At 61.6% G+C, this 16033-nt stretch overlaps 2 protein-coding genes across 4 annotated transcripts; one reads left to right on the forward strand and one right to left on the reverse strand.

The window, feature by feature from the left end:
* The first annotated feature begins 750 nt into the window (after positions 1–750).
* CNN1 (calponin 1) lies at positions 751–7350 on the forward strand. Of its 2 annotated transcripts, none has more exons than XM_049639884.1 (7): positions 751–906; positions 2980–3101; positions 5232–5298; positions 5413–5550; positions 5731–5841; positions 6309–6455; positions 6552–7350. In XM_049639884.1, the coding sequence occupies exons 1-7, from the start codon at positions 844–846 to the stop codon at positions 6795–6797; spliced, it is 894 nt and encodes a 297-aa protein (XP_049495841.1). In that variant the 5' UTR covers positions 751–843; the 3' UTR covers positions 6798–7350. The 2 variants fall into 2 exon arrangements, with proteins under 2 accessions (XP_049495841.1, XP_049495842.1); XM_049639885.1 differs by lacking the exon at positions 751–906 and adding an exon at positions 1927–2078.
* Positions 7351–10849: 3499 nt separating this feature from the next.
* On the reverse strand, positions 10850–15374 carry ELOF1 (elongation factor 1). 2 transcript variants are annotated; one of them, XM_049639887.1, is made up of 5 exons: positions 15277–15374; positions 14584–14632; positions 11868–12001; positions 11641–11711; positions 10850–11297 (listed from the first exon to the last, which is right to left on the reverse strand). In XM_049639887.1, exons 3-5 carry the CDS (start codon positions 11981–11983, stop codon positions 11233–11235), a joined length of 252 nt encoding a protein of 83 aa, XP_049495844.1. In that variant the 5' UTR covers positions 11984–12001; positions 14584–14632; positions 15277–15374; the 3' UTR covers positions 10850–11232. The 2 variants fall into 2 exon arrangements, with proteins under 2 accessions (XP_049495844.1, XP_049495843.1); XM_049639886.1 differs by lacking the exon at positions 14584–14632 and having other exon boundaries at positions 15277–15357.
* Positions 15375–16033: the final 659 nt, after the last annotated feature.

A 16033-nucleotide genomic window follows, 5' to 3' on the forward strand; every position in this document is an offset into this window, starting at 1 on the left:
GCCTTGCCATAAGTGGCATGATGTGGTCAATGTCATCCTCCTCTGTGGTCCCCGGGGGTGAGATCTGGCCAGATGGGGCTGTTTACGCGGGATCCCTCCAGGCCGGCCCGGCTGGGACAAGGAAACCTGCTAACACAGACACCCCACGGCCAAGGCAACCCGCAGGTAGATGGGGAGGGTAAAATCCAGGATCTCTGCTCCCCCAGATCCTTCCGAGGGACCGGAGGGGACGGAAGTGGGGTGCCAGACGCTCAGGGGAAATACTGGCCTTATCCCGAGTCCTTTCCTGTGCCAGGCACTCCACACCGGGCATGGACTGTCCATTGGTCCATTTCACAGATGTGGCAACAGAGGCTCAGCTACAGACCGTTGGCGTCAGGAGCTAAACCCAGGGTGGTGCTCACTAAGCTACCGTGGGCTGCGGTCTTGCCTCAAGACCGGAGACAGACAAGGAGAGGCGACCTCAGTGACAGACACGGAGAGACTAGGTGACCCTGCCAGAGGTCCAAAGAACAGTGGAGGGTAGGGAAGGATGGGGAAAGCTTGATCTCTTATGACCAAGCCCCCCCCCAATAATAACCCAGGCCGCCCCCCTAGGTGGAAACAATGACACAATCGGCTCCCAATACCAAGGCCCTGACATCACGTGGGGGGGAGAGGGGGGTGGCCGAGGTGGGGGGTGCCCCGCCCCTTGGCAGGCCCCTGCGGCCAATGGGACGGCCTTGGAAGAGGCCCGGGCCGCCTCCGGAGCTTCAAAAACGTGTGAGGAGGGAAGACGGGGCTGCAGACGGAGCCTTAAGCTGCTGCCTCAGTCCTCAGTGCCTCTGCCCACCACCAGCCAGCATGTCTTCTGCTCACTTCAACCGGGGCCCCGCCTATGGGTTGTCGGCTGAGGTCAAGAACAAGGTAGGCGCCCCCCCCCACCCCAGCCCATACACCCCGGCAGGCCAACGGCCCCATGGGGTTCTGGTCTATCCCATGTGATTTGGGACCAGAGGGGACAAAAGGACAAATATGGGGTACGGCCCGCCTTCCTCCCCATCCTGAGCATCCCAGAGCCCTCAGCGACTGTTGGGGTGGGGCGTGTAAAATGGGGGGCATGCAGGCAACCATATAGGTAAACTGAGGAGGTCAGTCCCTGGTGAAGACCCCGCTTGATCAGAGCCTCCTGTTAACCTGTCCCCTGTTCCTTTTATGTTGGGGGGGCGGGGGGCTGGGAAAGGACTTGATCTTTCTTGCACCCACCATCTCAAAAAGCAACTGGGGAGTGGTTGAGAGCTGGGATGGTGGGGAAGGGAGGCCCAGAAAGTGTGGGAGATCCTGAAGGGGGGGGTGGCGCGGAGACAGCTGGGGAGGTCAGAGAGGGAGCATTAGGGACATGACGGACGTGTCCTCGTTTTGGGCTGGGAGAACATGCACACACCACCTTCATGCTATGGTTGGGTAAACTGAGGTTCAGAGAGGAGGGGTAAGTAGCTAGGGTTCTAAATAAAGGAGCTGCAGAGCTAGGATCCTGGCCTCCCCCCCCCCCCACCACACACACACCCCCGAATGGGGGTTCAGCTTCTGCAGGGCAGTGAACTGGAAGTCCCCAACTCACTGGAATGCTCCCGTGAGCGTTGCCAGGGGAGGAGTCCCGGCCCCATTTGACAGAGGGGAACACTGAGGCTCCGGGTGGCTTGTCCCAGGGTACAGCGAGGACGCGGAGAGCTGGAATCGGATCCAGGGTCAGGGATCCTGGCTGCTGGAGGAGGGGGCTGGTGGGGGGGGGGGCGGGTGCGCGGCCGGGAGCGATCCCAGCGCCGCCCCCCTCCCCCCCCAGCGCCGGCCCCAGAGCCGCGAGAAGCCGCCGCGCCTTATAAGGCGGCCTCGGGGAGCCCGGCCCGCGGGGCCGCGCTATATAAGGGCCGGTTTGCTTTATAAAGCCGGGCTGGTGGGGAGGGGGGCGGCAGGGCCGGGGCCAGGTGAGGGGCCGCCCCCTCCCACCTCCTCCTCCCCCAGGAGAAGGGCCAGCTCCGTCCCCCAGAGTCCTGGAGCCTGTCGGGGCTGGGGCTGAGGGTTCTGGAGAAACAGAGGGGGTAACGTGGGGAGGGGGGCAGAGGGCGAGGGACGGAGAGGGACGGAGATTCTGGGAGCCCAGAGACTTGAGAGGGACGGATGGGGAGGGTGAGCCACGAGCGAGATAAGACCGAGACAGGGATGGGGAGGCCGAGAGAGGAGCCGGACGAGCCCCACCCCCACCAGAGGCAGGGAACCTGGAGTCGGAGACCAGCCGGGAGGCAGAGATGGCCCCACCAGGAGCCCCACCCCCAGCCAGACGCGGAGGGATGGGGACAGGAAGACAGGGCCAAGGAAAGAGACAGGGCTGGAGAGAGAGAGAGAGAGAGGTCACAGGGATGGGGAGAGGGAGAAATACAGCCACACGCACGGGGCCAGGAGTAAGACAGAGACAAGCTCCTGGCCCCTCCACCCGGAGCTGGAGCCCAGGAGATGAGGGCCTGAAGAGACACTGAGGCAGGCATGCAAGACAGGACAGTCTCCTGCAAGGCAGTACTCAGGGCACCTCCTTAGGGCTCCTCCTCCCCTGCCTGGGGGCCCAGGCTTCCAGCAGGGGGGACGGGCAGGGCCCCCGGGAAGCTAAGCCCCAAGTTTGGCCTGGAGGGGGAACCAAGAGGCCAGGCACCGCCCCGCCCCCAGCTCTGAGTACCCCCCGCTCTCCACCCCACCCCCGCCTTGTCCGCATTCTCTGGTGCCAAACCTCAGAATGTCCGGAATGGCCCCCTGGGCAGGTGCCACCTCAGCCCTGGCCCTCAGCCACTTCAACCCCCACCCCTACCCCCTCATGGACACTGGGGCAGAATTGCCTTAGTTGGGAAGGGGATGAAGAAGATCAGGCCCAGGGAATATCAGGTGGGGTCCGAGGACTGAGTCTGCTCCACGCTGGGTCCTCACCGCTTTCTCTGCGCCCCCCACCCCCAGCTGGCCCAGAAGTACGACCACCAGCGGGAGCAGGAGCTTCGAGAATGGATCGAGGGGGTGACAGGACGCCGCATCGGCAACAACTTCATGGACGGCCTCAAAGATGGCATCATTCTTTGCGAGTGAGTGGAGCAGACTCTGCCCTGGGCTGCCCTCAACCTGGGCGTTCATCCCCGCCCCTCAACCCCTCAACCAACTAGGGGCTCCAAGCCTGGTCAGGCTCTTTGTATCCGAGACCTGGGAATAGTGGTGGCAAATAATCACTGTGCCCATTTAACAGGAAAGAAAACTGAGGCTCAGGTAAAACACATGGCCCCAAGTCCCATACTGTTCCAACAGAAGTGACTCCAGAATCTAGGAAGGCAGGGCGGGCCCATTTATGGCCTCCAAGAGTTCCAAGTTCCAAGAAAGAGAGATCGTGGCTAGAGGGCAACAGGCAATGATGGCTGTCCATCACTGGCTTGACACGAGAGATGTACCACGGTCATTTAAGTAGGTCCCCATCTTCTACTCTTCTCAGAACTTAAATCATCGAGAGAAATGAAAGCCCACGCAGCTCCCAAGCTTTGATTCCAGATTCCACGGCAACGTTAATGCTGGCTAGGGCCCTGAGCCCAGTGGGGGTCCTGTCTGCATCTCTGAGTCTGACCCAGGGCAGGGTGACCATGGTGGCCAGAGAATGCCCTTGAGAAGCTTCCCGAAGGTGCAGGCTTACCAAGATCTAGGTGCTGGAAAGGTGGCAGGGTGGGGAGATCCTGTTCTGTCGTATCCACTCGGGACAAGGAATAGGGGGACACCTTGGTGTCCCAGCTCGGACAGGGTTGCTTGGACATTAAAGAGTGCCGAGCCCACCCCCCACCCCCATTCAGTCCTTCATGCCGCGAGAATTTATGGGGCACCTGCTGCGTGCCAGGTCTAGGCACTGGGGATAATGAACAAAACAGACTTGACTTTGAGATCACGTAGAGCTTTCGTCCTAGTGAGGGCAGATCGATCAAATAATCAATGAGATAATCACATAACATACTTGCTGAGGGTGTGAAGTGCCGTGGAGAAAAGTCTGGTGGGGAAGGACGGCGGGGGGGGGGGGGCGCGGGGGTGGGGAAAAGGGTGGCTGCTTTGTACAGAATGGCCTGGAAGGTCTTTCTGAAGAGGTAACATTTGAGAGGAATCTTGGATGAAGTGAGGGAGGGACCTAGGAGGGCGTCTGAGGGGAGAGTGGGTCAGGCAGGGGGGCAGCGGTGCAAAGGCCCTGAGGTGGGAGTGAGCGAGTGTAGTGTGTTCAAGGAACAACCAGGAGAGATATGAGGAGGTGGAGGGAGTTAGCTGGGCGGAGCAGGGCGGGAGGGGGGGGGCACACTTTCAGTCATGCCAAGTATTAGGATCTTTATTCTGAAGGGAAACCATGGGACAGCTTTGAGTTGGGAAGTAACTAGAATTATTGTTGAAAAGACCATTCGAGCTACAAGATGAAGGGTCGGGAGGAGACATGGTGGAAGCTGGGAGCCCCAGGGAGGCCCCTGCAAAGAGCCCAGGAGAGAGATGTGGGCGGCTCGGAGCAGGGTGGGAGTGGCAAGGAGCTGTGGGCTTCTAGATGTCTTTGGAAGGCAGAGCCAAAGGACTTGCTGAGTGCTTGGGTGTGTGGACGGGAGAAAAGGATAGGAGAGTCAAAGGCAAGTCTGAGGGCTTTGCCCAAGCACCTGGAAGGCTGTGTTTACTGAGCCTGGGAAGATGGAAGGGGCTGAGTTGGGGGAAATGGGTGTCAGGAGGCAGGGGTGGGGTGCACTGGATTTGAGATGGCATGTAGGGAGCTGGATTGGGGAGTGAGGGGCCCGGCTGCACGGAGACACTGGGGAGCTGTTGGCGTATCGGTGGCATTTGCAGTCAAGAGACTGGAGGAGATCAAGGGGGTGAGTGTGGCCAGGAAGGGAAGCCCGAGGCCCAGGCTGCAGGCTTTCCACAGTGCAGATGCCTGGAGAGGACCAGCAGCCGGAAAGGTGGTTGCCAGGGAGACAAGGTCACAGCAGGGGCTCCTGCAAGCCTGGGATAAGGGGACTTTCTGCTAGAGACCCCAGCCCAGCTCCTGATTTCCCATCTCAGTCCTGCCCGGGTGTGCGAGGGGTGGATCAGCGGGCCCGCAGCTGAGCTGGTTGCCGTGGGAACCCCCGACATCGCCCGATGGCTGTCACCCTGACCCGTTGTCCCGCGGGGCTGGGCGTACCTTCCTCGCTGCCTTCCCCGGCTCCTTGTAGGTTCATCAATAAACTCCAGCCGGGCTCCGTGAAGAAGGTCAATGAGTCGACCCAAAACTGGCACCAGGTGAGCCCAGCCTCTTTTCTGAACTCTTTGAACCCCTGGCCCACACCTCCCCTCGGCCCTCCCCCCACCCCCAACCCTGCCTCCCTCCACTGACTGGCGCCTGCTCCCCTCCAGCTGGAAAACATCGGCAACTTCATCAAGGCCATCACCAAGTATGGGGTGAAGCCCCACGACATTTTCGAGGCCAACGACCTGTTTGAGAACACCAACCACACCCAGGTGCAGTCTACCCTCCTGGCCCTGGCCAGCATGGTGAGTGAGGCTGAAGGGTGGGCGTGGGGCGGGTGGGCTGTGGAGGGTGTGGGCTGGGATGCGAGTGGGGGCCACTCGTGCCCCCGGGGCCCAGCATGGGTGGGAGGGGGGAGCAGGTGCTAACCGGGGACGGTGCCTGGAGGCTCCCTTGTCAGTCCCTGCTCCCTTGGCCCTCCCCAGGCCAAGACGAAAGGGAATAAAGTGAACGTAGGGGTGAAGTACGCGGAGAAGCAGGAACGGAGATTTGAGCCAGAGAAGCTACGAGAAGGGAGGAACATCATCGGGCTTCAGGTACTGCCCCTTCTTCACCGGGGGTCTTGCTGCTGAGCTGGGCGGGGAGGTCAAGGAGGCCAGGAGGGCACCCCGGTCCCGGCAGGCTTTGGGGCACAGGCTGTTTGGCCCTACCTCGGATGTATGCCGGGCACTGTGCTTGGCGTCCAGCGGCTCTGAGCGGTGGGTGCTATTGTTACACCCTTTATCCAGATGAGGAAACTGGGGCCTGGAGAAGCCGGCTCACTTACCGCGATTGCCCGCGTGATACGTGGCCGCGCTGGGGCTCGAACCCTGGAAGCCAGGCCCCGGGGCTCGGAGCCACCTACAGGCCATGTGACCTGCGTTTTCTGGGCCTCAGTGTCCAGTCCGGAGCCTGACAATGGAAGCAGGTGCCTCGGCAGAGGGCGTGCCAGGGTCCGCCGACACGCTGTGTCTCGTGGCACCGGGTGAGGCTCTGTGACCTTCGGGCTGATTCTTCTTCCTAGATGGGCACGAACAAGTTTGCCAGCCAGCAGGGCATGACGGCCTACGGCACCCGGCGCCACCTGTACGACCCCAAGCTGGGCACGGACCAGCCCCTGGACCAGGCTACCATCAGCCTGCAGATGGGTAGCAACAAGGGGGCCAGCCAGGTGCGTGGGGGGGGGGGCGGGGGGCGCGGGCTGGGCCGCTGGGGTGGCCCCTGCCCTGCTGGGTGCCCGCGGTCTGACGGGCTGCGCCCTCTGCAGGCCGGGATGACCGCACCCGGGACCAAGCGACAGATCTTCGAGCCGGGGCTGGGCATGGAGCATTGCGACACGCTCAACGTCAGCCTGCAGATGGGCAGCAACAAGGGGGCCTCGCAGCGGGGCATGACGGTGTACGGGCTGCCGCGCCAGGTCTATGACCCCAAGTACTGCCTGACGCCCGAGTACCCGGAGCTGGGCGAGCCTGCCCACAACCACCACCCGCACAACTACTACAACTCGGCCTAGGGCCCTGGGGCCCCCCACCCCCCCGCCCCGCCTTCCCCCCAGGGAGGCTGCCTGCTGCTCTCGGCAGGGGCCGCGCCGCCCCCGTCGACCCCTCCCCCTGCATGGCGTCCCCCCGCCCCCGCCGCCGCCGGCACCTGCCCACAGGGTTAGCATTTGGTGGGGGAGGGGGGCAAACTGGGGGGCTTGGGGGGGAGGGGAGGGGGCCCTCCTCCCTGGAGCGCCGCGGGACCCAACACCGAGCCGGGTGTTCCCAACAGCACCCAGAGGACGCACTGAGCAAGGCTACCCCGGCTGTCATTCCCTCCCCCTTCACAAGTGGATCCCCCCAGGACAAGAAGTCCCCCCCCCCACCAAGCAAAACCCCCAGAGCCCAGGCTCGGCCTGCCCCCACCCCATTCCCACAGTGGGAGCAAACTGCATGCCCAGAGACCCAGCGGACACACGCGGTTTGGTTTGCAGCGACAGGCATACGTGGATGTGACAGCGGCGTTTGTAACGCGAGCACTTTCTTTTTCTATTTCACTGGAGCACAATAAACGGCTGTAAAATCATGGACTCGGGGCTGCTCTTTGCTGGAGCCCGCGTGTCTCTTGCACCCGTGCAAACAGCCTTGCTCGGATCCGCTCTGCGTCCCGCATACGCGTCTGCAGGGGCACAACGCTCACACGGTCAGATGCGCACGCGGTGCGCGCGGCCACTTGGCGGGCCCCGGGACAGGCACTCACACGCAGAATCCGTGCCCTACTTTGTGTGTGTGGAGCACACACACTCCCCTTGCACAGATGCACACGTGCGGCACACACTCCCACTCAGGACACATAAACGCACACCCTCACACATAATATCCACACGCACGTGCTCGGCCCCGTGTGCCTTTCTGGGAAGTCTGGGGGGGAGGGGTGTGGGGGGTGGTGTAAAAGTGCCCAAGCGCCGGGACAGGCTAGATGGGGTGTGAATCACCCAGTTCTGCTTCTCACACGCTGACTGACTTGGGGCAAGTCACTTGCCCTCCCTAGGCCTGTTTTCCCAACACGAAAATGAGGTCAGAGAGCCTCCTGGGGACATGGGGAAGCTGAAATGACACCCCCAGACGGGGGAAGCCATTTGGTACTGACCAATGAACGTGGTCCAGCCAGGTTCCGGAGGTCCCCGTGGGCAGGCGGAACCCTTCAGCCCCGGATAGTGGGGAGGTGGGAGGGGACAAGGCAGTGGGGCAGGATGGGCACTTTGGGGGCGCGGGGCAAGGGCCCTTTGTAGACTGGCATGGGGCAGGGGAGTAGCTGTCTGCCAGGCGCGGCCACCCTGTGTTCCCAGCTCGCTCTCTGCCCTCTTCTGAGGGCTGACTCCTGAGCCTGGCCTGCCAGCCCAGGGCCCTCTGAGTCTGTGGACAGCCCCCACCTCTCCACGTTTCAGAGGGGCCCCTGTCCTCCCAGTGATGTGAGCGCCAGCGGTCCTGCCTGGAAGGCACCACCTGTCAGAGTTCCAAGGGGAGGGTGCGGCCGTGTGGGGGGTGGGGGTGGCAGGTGGTTACAGAACGGTGGCGTCCCCTTCCTTACGCACAGCAGGGGATGAAGCTGGAACTCCAGGACCTGCGGAGACACACCAGAAGACCCGCGTGCACGGACGCACACAGCCCCTGGGGCCTCGTAAAAGGGATTCCAGGCGCTCTTGGCCTGGCTAGTACAAGTCCTGCTCCCCCAGGGCCAGCACAGGGGGAGCTATGCTGAGGAGGATCCATGCCTGGCCCAGGGCCCTGCCTCCTCGAGAAAACAGCACCATATTAGCACTTGGCCTGTGTGACTGGGGTGGGCGGGCCCTGGAAGCCAGAGGAATGAGCCCCCTTTCTGCTGGACCCCAGAGGGCACCCCCCGCCCAGGCACCTGTCCACCGCTCTGCCCGTGCCCACTGGCTCCTGCCCGGGACCTTGGAGGGGGAAGGTGAGAGCACCACAGGAAGGGCAGGGCAGGGTGGGCTTCCAGGTGGGAGTGGGGGAACATGCCAGACCCAGTGGCCGGGCCTGGTGGCTAGCTCAGCATCCCCCCTCGGCTGTCCCACACCCCTTACTGCCCTGAGTGGGTCCCAGGGTCACTTAAACCGTGCCAGGCACTGTGCTAGGCCCCTCCAGTCTCAGCATGGCCCTGGAACGTTCTAGCGTCCTTTCTGCTGTTACCAACGAGGAATGCAAAGCACAGGCCACCTGCTGCCCAGGCTCAAAGCCGGGTGCAGGTGCCGATGGGCCACAGGCTGCCAGAGCGTCAGGACCTCCACACCTGTAAGACCATCTGCGGGCACCGTCCATCAGCAAGGTTCAGATGCATTTTTTCCAAAACCAAGCAAGTCACTCAATTCTGACACGACCTGGAGACAGCATTGGATCTCCCAGGATAAGGGTTCAGTCTTAGGAGGCTGTCCCTCCCCTTTAGGGCCAATTCCAAGTCCAGGTTATGACCTGTGCTTCTGACCGACCAGTGATAATCAGGGATTCCCATGACCACCTCTTCCGATTTCGTTAATTTACTAGAGTGGCTCACAGAACTCAGAGAAACATTGCGTTTTACTAGATTACCGGTTTATTAGAAAAGAATATAAATCAGGAGGAGCTCGATGGAGCCGGTGTACGGGCCCAAGTCGGGAGAAGGGGCACCCCACTCCCCCAGCACTTCCGTGGGTTCACCGACCCCCCAAGCTTGTCAAATCTTGTTGGAGTTGTTATACAGCTTAATCTGTAGCCCCCCTTTCCCTTCCTCAGAGGTTGTGTTACTGAGGGTCCCACTTAGTAATCATGGACCATCCGGTGACCAGCCCCATCCTGAGGCTGATCTGGGGCCCCACAGCGATCAGCATGAACGCAGGTGTGATCAAAATGGGCTCTGCTGGGGCGCCTGGGTGGCGCAGTCGGTTAAGCGTCCGACTTCAGCCAGGTCACGATCTCGCGGTCCGTGAGTTCGAGCCCCGCGTCGGGCTCTGGGCTGACGGCTCGGAGCCCGGAGCCTGTTTCCGATTCTGTGTCTCCCTCTCTCTCTGCCCCTCCCCCGTTCATGCTCTGTCTCTCTCTGTCCCAAAAATAAATTAAAAAAAAAAAAAAAAATGGGCTCTGTTGACAAAAGATGCTGCCATTCAGGAAATTCCAAGGGGTTGAGGAGCTGTGCCAGGAATTAGAGATAGGGACCAAAATGTATTACACCGCACCAGCATCGGCCCCACCTCGTCTTCAGAGACCCCCTCACCACCCTCGGAAAAAGGTCCCTTTCCCGGACCCTTACTCCTCCACAATGCTGTCACCCCTGTAGCCCTGGAAACAGAGACCTGTTCTCTCAGCCTGGACCCTGGACTCTTAGGCAGTCAGACCCCGGGCTGTGACGCCAGGCCTCCCAGGTTCAAGGCCCAACTCTGCAGCTTTCTGGCTGTGGGACGTTAGGCCGGTGACTTGCCATCTCTGGCCCAATTCCTCACCTGTGAGCCTGGGGCACCTACCTCACAGGCACCTTTCGGGGGGTGGGGTGGGGTGGGGGGACAGGGCAGGCAAGCCTGAGAGCAGCTTCTGGCACAGGGTGGCCCTTGAGTATCACTTCTTTCGGACCGCCCCCCAGGAAGCCTTCTCTGGTCACCCCGGGCTCCATTGGCCCCATTTTCTGTTGTGCCTGTAAATGCCTGGCCAGGCGTCTGTGGGTTCGTTCATCCGTGTGCCTCGGGCCCAGTACTGCCATGGTTTCACCCCGAAAGCCTGTTGCATGGACAAAATGGACAGTTTGAAGGACTAACCAAACCCCATTTCCAATGGCCCGCCAGGCCACCTCTGAGTGCTTCAGTCTCCCCCTCTCCCTCACTGAACCCCTGGGCCTGACCCAGAACCCAGGAAATCACAAAGAAGCAGGAGTTTGCATCAGCTGCTTTATTTAGGGGCTCGTGACCGACGGCGATCCCCAGCCCAGCCCCTTCCTCCTCTACAAAAGCAACTAAACAGGAAAAGGGGCTGTTCTGCCAGGTCCCAGCCACGGGGCCTGTGGGACTGTGGCTTTGAATCCCAGGCCACAGGCCTTGGGAGGCAGGGGAGGGGCGGGGGGCAGTCCAGTCCACACGGTGCTGGTGAGATGGGTGAGGAGGCTGGAGAGTCCCTTGGCAGCCTCTGCTGGGCTTGTCCTTGCCCAGAACGTCAGGACGCGGGCCCCGAGGAGGAGCAAGCAAGTTAAAGGCTTTCAGAGCCAAGGGAAGCACTTCAGGCCCCCGGGGGGGCCCAACAACCCCGCCTCAACTCCAGTCCGTGCCCACAGGCACGCTGCCACGGCCACATTCACACCCACACCCACTCCATACACGCAGAGGGCTGTGAAGGCCCTGGACCCACACCGCGGACCCTGGAATGTCTCTGGATTGGCACCCAGCGGGGCAGGTCCACGGCAGGCAGGGTTGCCGCGGGAGCGGGTCCTCTGCATCGCTACTGGTTGGCTGCCTCGCAGGCATCTATCCAATCGCTGTACACGTCCACCGGTTCTGACAGATCTGGGCCGCTGAGGTCAAGGGCAACTGCTGGCATTGGGCCCCTTCCCTGTACGCACCCTTTTCATTGGTGTCAGCCGGATCCCCGCCCCACACCCTACGCAAGTCAGCAGGTGGTGCCTTGTCTCCAACCCCCCCCCCCCCCCCCCCCCCCGCCCCGCCCCAGGGAGGTCACGGCCCACAAAAGCGTAAGCAGGAGGGCCAGAGGAGCAAAGACCGGATCCAGTCCCCTCGCCCCTGGCCAGGTGCCCTAGAGCAGCCCACCCGGGGCAGGGGAGCCCTGACTGCCCCCACCCCTCCCCACCCACCCCACTTCCCCCGCAAGAGCCTGGTTTCCCAAGGATACATGTGATGGGCGTCTGGAACTCCTCTAGGCACACGGTACACGAGATGACTCCGGTGTTGCGGGCCCGGTCCCTGGAACAGGAGGAGGAGGGGCTGGTGAGTAAAGGAGGCCGCGTCCATGGGTGACGATCGCCCTAAGTGGGAGGGCCTGGGGCAGAAAGGATGGTGGGAGCAGGGAAGCTGCCTCCCGACTCTGGGAGGAGAGGGGAGGCCCCGTCCCCCACTCACATTTTCACGTCACAAGACTTCTCGTGGTTGCAGAAGGGGCAGGTGAACTGGGTCTCTAAGGTGCCTGTCATCTTCTTCTTGGGGGGTGGCTTCCGTTTGGACTTTCTGCGACCCATGTCTGTAGGAGGGCAAACCTGCGGTGGCGGTGGGGGACAGGAGTCAGCAACCCAGGGGACCCACAGAGCCCTCCAGCTCGATGCTCTAGGGGGCAGGCTGGGAAGAAGGCTCCGCCTCTGAGGGATGAGGCTCCCAGTCCCCAGGTAGGCAGCGGATCCAGGCACACTCTGGGCGGGGGATGGGAGCAGGCTCTGGCAACAGGTGGCCCGAGTTCTAATCGTGGCCCTCCACTTGCTGGGTGGCCCCGGGCAGGTGACTTAAGCTCTCTGTGCCTCAGTGTTCTGTCAGTAAAACAGATGAGGCTGCTACCCACGGAGGGGTCTGTGCGGCTGCCATGACAAACGGTGCACGGAGTGCTGAGCACGGGACCCGGCCCCCCCATCATCGGCACCCAGGCAGGACGCCACTGTTCCTGGTGAGGATGACGCAAGAGGCTCTGACGGACCAGCTGCGCGGGGAGGGGCACAGCCTAAGTGCCCAGAAGCCGGCGCTTTTGGGAGCAGCTGCGCCTCTCGTCAAAGGGACACACAAGGGACACCCAGGAGGAATGACACTCAAGGGATAGGACAGATCCTCCAGAGAAGCCCCCTGGGCTAAGTCTCCACACACAAGGGGCTGGTGGGCAGAGACGGGGGGGACAAGCATTTCCGGTCCTTGCCACATACCACGACCGAAGACAGGTGTCTGAGGGCCCCGGCCGGCGTTGGGGGACCACATGGGGCAGGGGGTGGTGAGGGGCAGGCTAAACAGGGAGCGGGGGCAGGGGGGAAGGGTCTGGATGGATCCTGGGTGGGAGGGTGGGCAGTGGGGAGACAAAGGATGAAATCACTGCCTTTCTAGGGCATCGAGGAGTACAGGTCAGGGGTGTGGATACAGATGAAGTCAGAACCACGCCAGGGCTGTTCAGGGTGGAGGGATGGCGGGGGGTGAGACAGTCTCAGAGTGTGGCCAGAGAAGGAGGGACCGGGATGACTCCTAAGGTGGTGGGGGATGGACAGGGTGGGTAGGGGGAGAAGGTGGCATCATCCTCCGATGCCTAACGCACAGGAAGAACAAGATGCTCTGGGAAGATGATGGGCTCAAGTCGCAGAGGCACATCTAGGGACAGATGTCTTGGAGACAGGGGCCTCCCACGCCAGGCACTGAGCTCAGGGTTCTAGGATCACCGTCCCCAGGCACTCTCCCCTCTCCCTGTCCCCCCTACACTCCACCTGTGTGGCTCTTCCTCCATGATACAGGAATAAAGACCAGAATTCTAGAAGAGCTGCCTGCATTCCCGGTCTTCATTTCCTCCCATTCTCCCTCTCCCCCCCCCCCCCCCGCCACCACCATACTGCTCCCCCCAAGGGGCAGTTCCCCGCCGCCTCAGGGCACTGGTCCGTCCTCCCACCCTTCCCGCACGGCTCTCAGGACCCTGCACCCTGCCCCGGCCTCACTGGTGGGGCCTTGCAGTTTCTGCTGCTGCTTTCCCCCCGGCCCGGACTTCCGTGATGATACACGAGCCCACGAGCTCAATCTTTGGGCTCCTCTCCATTTGCTCTCACCTCCGTGGAGACCTCGCCCAGCCTCAGGGCTTCAAATGCCTCCTCTACACTGAGGCTTCCCGATCTGCCACCCTCAACGTTTCCTCTCCGTTGCAGACTGGCTCGTCTACCTGCCTCGGCTACACCCTCACCGGAAGCTAACCCACATTTTCAACATAACCCGTCCAAAGACCAAGCTGCTGACACCTCAACAGGCCCTTTCCGTCTTCCCCAGCTCAGCAGATAGCAAATCCATCTTTGCACAAACCTTGGACTCCCCCTCGATTCCTTCCACTCCCTCTCACATCCCTTATCGGATCCTGATCCTGCGGCTTTACCTCTAAAAGACATCCAGAATCTGCCCGCTTCTCTTCTCGCCAGAGCCAAAACCGTAGTCCGAGTCCCCAGTCCTGGTCATTTTCAAAACAGCCTCCCTATGGCTCTCCCTGCACCTCCCACCCTGTCCACCTCCCTCCAAATGTAAATTCCACGATGGCAGGGACTTGTGTCTTTTCTTTGTATCCCCAGAGCCTACAACTGCTGGTGGCACAGAGCTGGCACTTGACAAATGTTTACTAAATGAACGAACGAACCAATGCCAGGCCCTCCGCTAACCACAGCAATGCTGCACTCGAGGCAGGCCAAGTGTCTGCTTTTGTGGAACTGCTGGTAGCCGAAGGCAGACCCTTAACAACTTAATAAGAGAGATCATTTCCGTTACCAGTAAGTGCTATGAGATGAATCAATCAGGGCTAAGGGAATACTTCCGGAATGGGGCAAATTCGCCTAGGAGCGGGGTGGGAAGGACCCTCTGGGTAAAAGTCATTTAAACTGAGGCCTGAATGATGAGAGAAGGCGACAGTGCAAAACAGTCCAGACTGATGGAACAGCAACTGCAAAGGCTCCGAGGCAGAAGCAGCTCCCCGCCTCCCGCCCCCGAAAGAGCAAGAAGATTGGTACAGCTGAAGCTCAGGGAGCAATGGGGAGAAAGGGTCTGAGATGGGACCGCAGGGGAAAGCAGCCGGACCCCCCCCCCCCCCCCGCAAATGTAGCCAGTTCAATAGCCCCTGCCTCACCTGCTCCGGGGAGTGTTCTGTTTTCCCGAAGCCTGGCCCTGGGTACCACCTGTTAACAGAATCACTTGAGAGATGCTCAAAAATGCAGATTTCTGAACCTCATTTCAGATCTGCCCCTAGTGGAATGCAGTGTTGGGGGGGGGGGGGAGACACGATTTACCCACTGCTGAATCCCCATAGCGGGCACGGTGCCTGGTATGCATTAAGCGCTCAGTAACTACTTGTTGAACGAACAGATAAGGCTCCCGAACCAGAAGGTATGGATGCGCTCCCGAATCTCATTTTATCCGGCGTCTACGGCACCCCCAATCGCACACCAGAAAGGGGGTCTAGCCTGTACACAAAGCTCCAGGGGCCCTGCCTGCCCTATGGCGACCTAAGTCCAAGCGCGCCAAAGGGGCCTGTAAAAGGGATCGGCTCCCAACCTTCAAAAGGCGGAGGGTCGGCGGTCCCTCCAAGCTCACCGAGGCTTCGGCGTCGCCTCCCGCCCTCCGCCTGCGGGAGCCAGGCCTCCGAGCGGCTGCGCTTAGAGGGCTGGGGTCCGGGGGAGTCAAGCTCCCCGGCCGGCCACCCCCCCCCAACCCCGGGGTCCTCGACGCCTCCTCCAGGATCCCGTGAGCGCCCCCTCCCCCCAGTAGAAGATCGCCTAACCCGGCCTGGCCCCAACGCCCGCCCCTGCGAACAGTCACCTACCCTCGCCTCCCCTCGTTGCGACGGCCTCGTTCACCCGGGAGACAGTGGCTTCCGGCTCCAGCCGGAAGCGGAAACCCCGCTCCTCCTCTAACCTGCGGCCGGGAACGCCCCGCGGGGAGGCCCCGCCTTCTCCCGCATCTTTTCGGTGCACATGCGTACTCGCACACCCTACCGGGAGGCGGGGTCGCAGTGCGCCTGCGCGAGGGCCCTGGCGCCGTTGCCTGAAGCGGTGCGCGCTGCAGCTTCCGAGGAGTTGTCGCGGTGCCGGCGGTTCAGCGACGGTGGGCTGGGCGGGACCGGCGTTGGAAAGGCATCCTCGCTCTAGGCCGCAGCGTCTGCACGTGTCGTGTCTCCCAGTTCAAGCCTCGGCCCCTCGCAGCCCGCCCGGATCTCCCCAGCTGCGGACACGTTCAAAAGATTTCCGTGCTAAGGAATTGCAAAGAGCAGTACGGCTGAATCGTGGTGATGGGGGAGATTGTAGGACGCTCTTCTCAAACGTTAATAAGAGCCTGCGGATCTGATTAAAATTCAGGTCTGATCCATTAGGTCAGGGGTGTGGTCTAAAAGGCTGCATTTCTAACTAGCTCCCCCGTGACGTCCGTGCCGCTGGTCCGCGGACCGCACTGAGCGCCGAAGTTATAATAGAAGAGATTGCACGGGCAAACAAGGGCCAGATCACGTAGTCTCGTGGGCCCCTTAAGGACTCCGTTGGAGTCGGGCGAGGAGAGAATAAGGCTTTACAGTTCCCACAGTTTAG

The sequence above is a fragment of the Panthera uncia genome, chromosome A2, assembly GCF_023721935.1.
Source record: "Panthera uncia isolate 11264 chromosome A2, Puncia_PCG_1.0, whole genome shotgun sequence".
Taxonomy (NCBI): Eukaryota; Metazoa; Chordata; class Mammalia; order Carnivora; family Felidae; genus Panthera; species Panthera uncia.

What these genes read in the sequence shown, in the direction of transcription:
- CNN1 (XM_049639884.1), top strand. Translation starts at nt 844, where the DNA reads ATGTCTTCTGCTCACTTCAACCGGGGCCCCGCCTATGGGTTGTCGGCT. An exon ending in CGGCTGAGGTCAAGAACAAG is followed by an intron (nt 907 to 2,979) that starts GTAGGCGCCCCC and finishes CCCCACCCCCAG; the next exon opens with CTGGCCCAGAAGTACGACCA. An exon ending in GCAACAAGGGGGCCAGCCAG is followed by an intron (nt 6,456 to 6,551) that starts GTGCGTGGGGGG and finishes CGCCCTCTGCAG; the next exon opens with GCCGGGATGACCGCACCCGG.
- ELOF1 (XM_049639887.1), bottom strand. Translation starts at nt 11,983, where the DNA reads ATGGGTCGCAGAAAGTCCAAACGGAAGCCACCCCCCAAGAAGAAGATG. An exon ending in AAGTCTTGTGACGTGAAAAT is followed by an intron (nt 11,712 to 11,867) that starts GTGAGTGGGGGA and finishes CTCCTGTTCCAG; the next exon opens with GGACCGGGCCCGCAACACCG. An exon ending in GTTCCAGACGCCCATCACAT is followed by an intron (nt 11,298 to 11,640) that starts GTATCCTTGGGA and finishes TCAGCGGCCCAG; the next exon opens with ATCTGTCAGAACCGGTGGAC.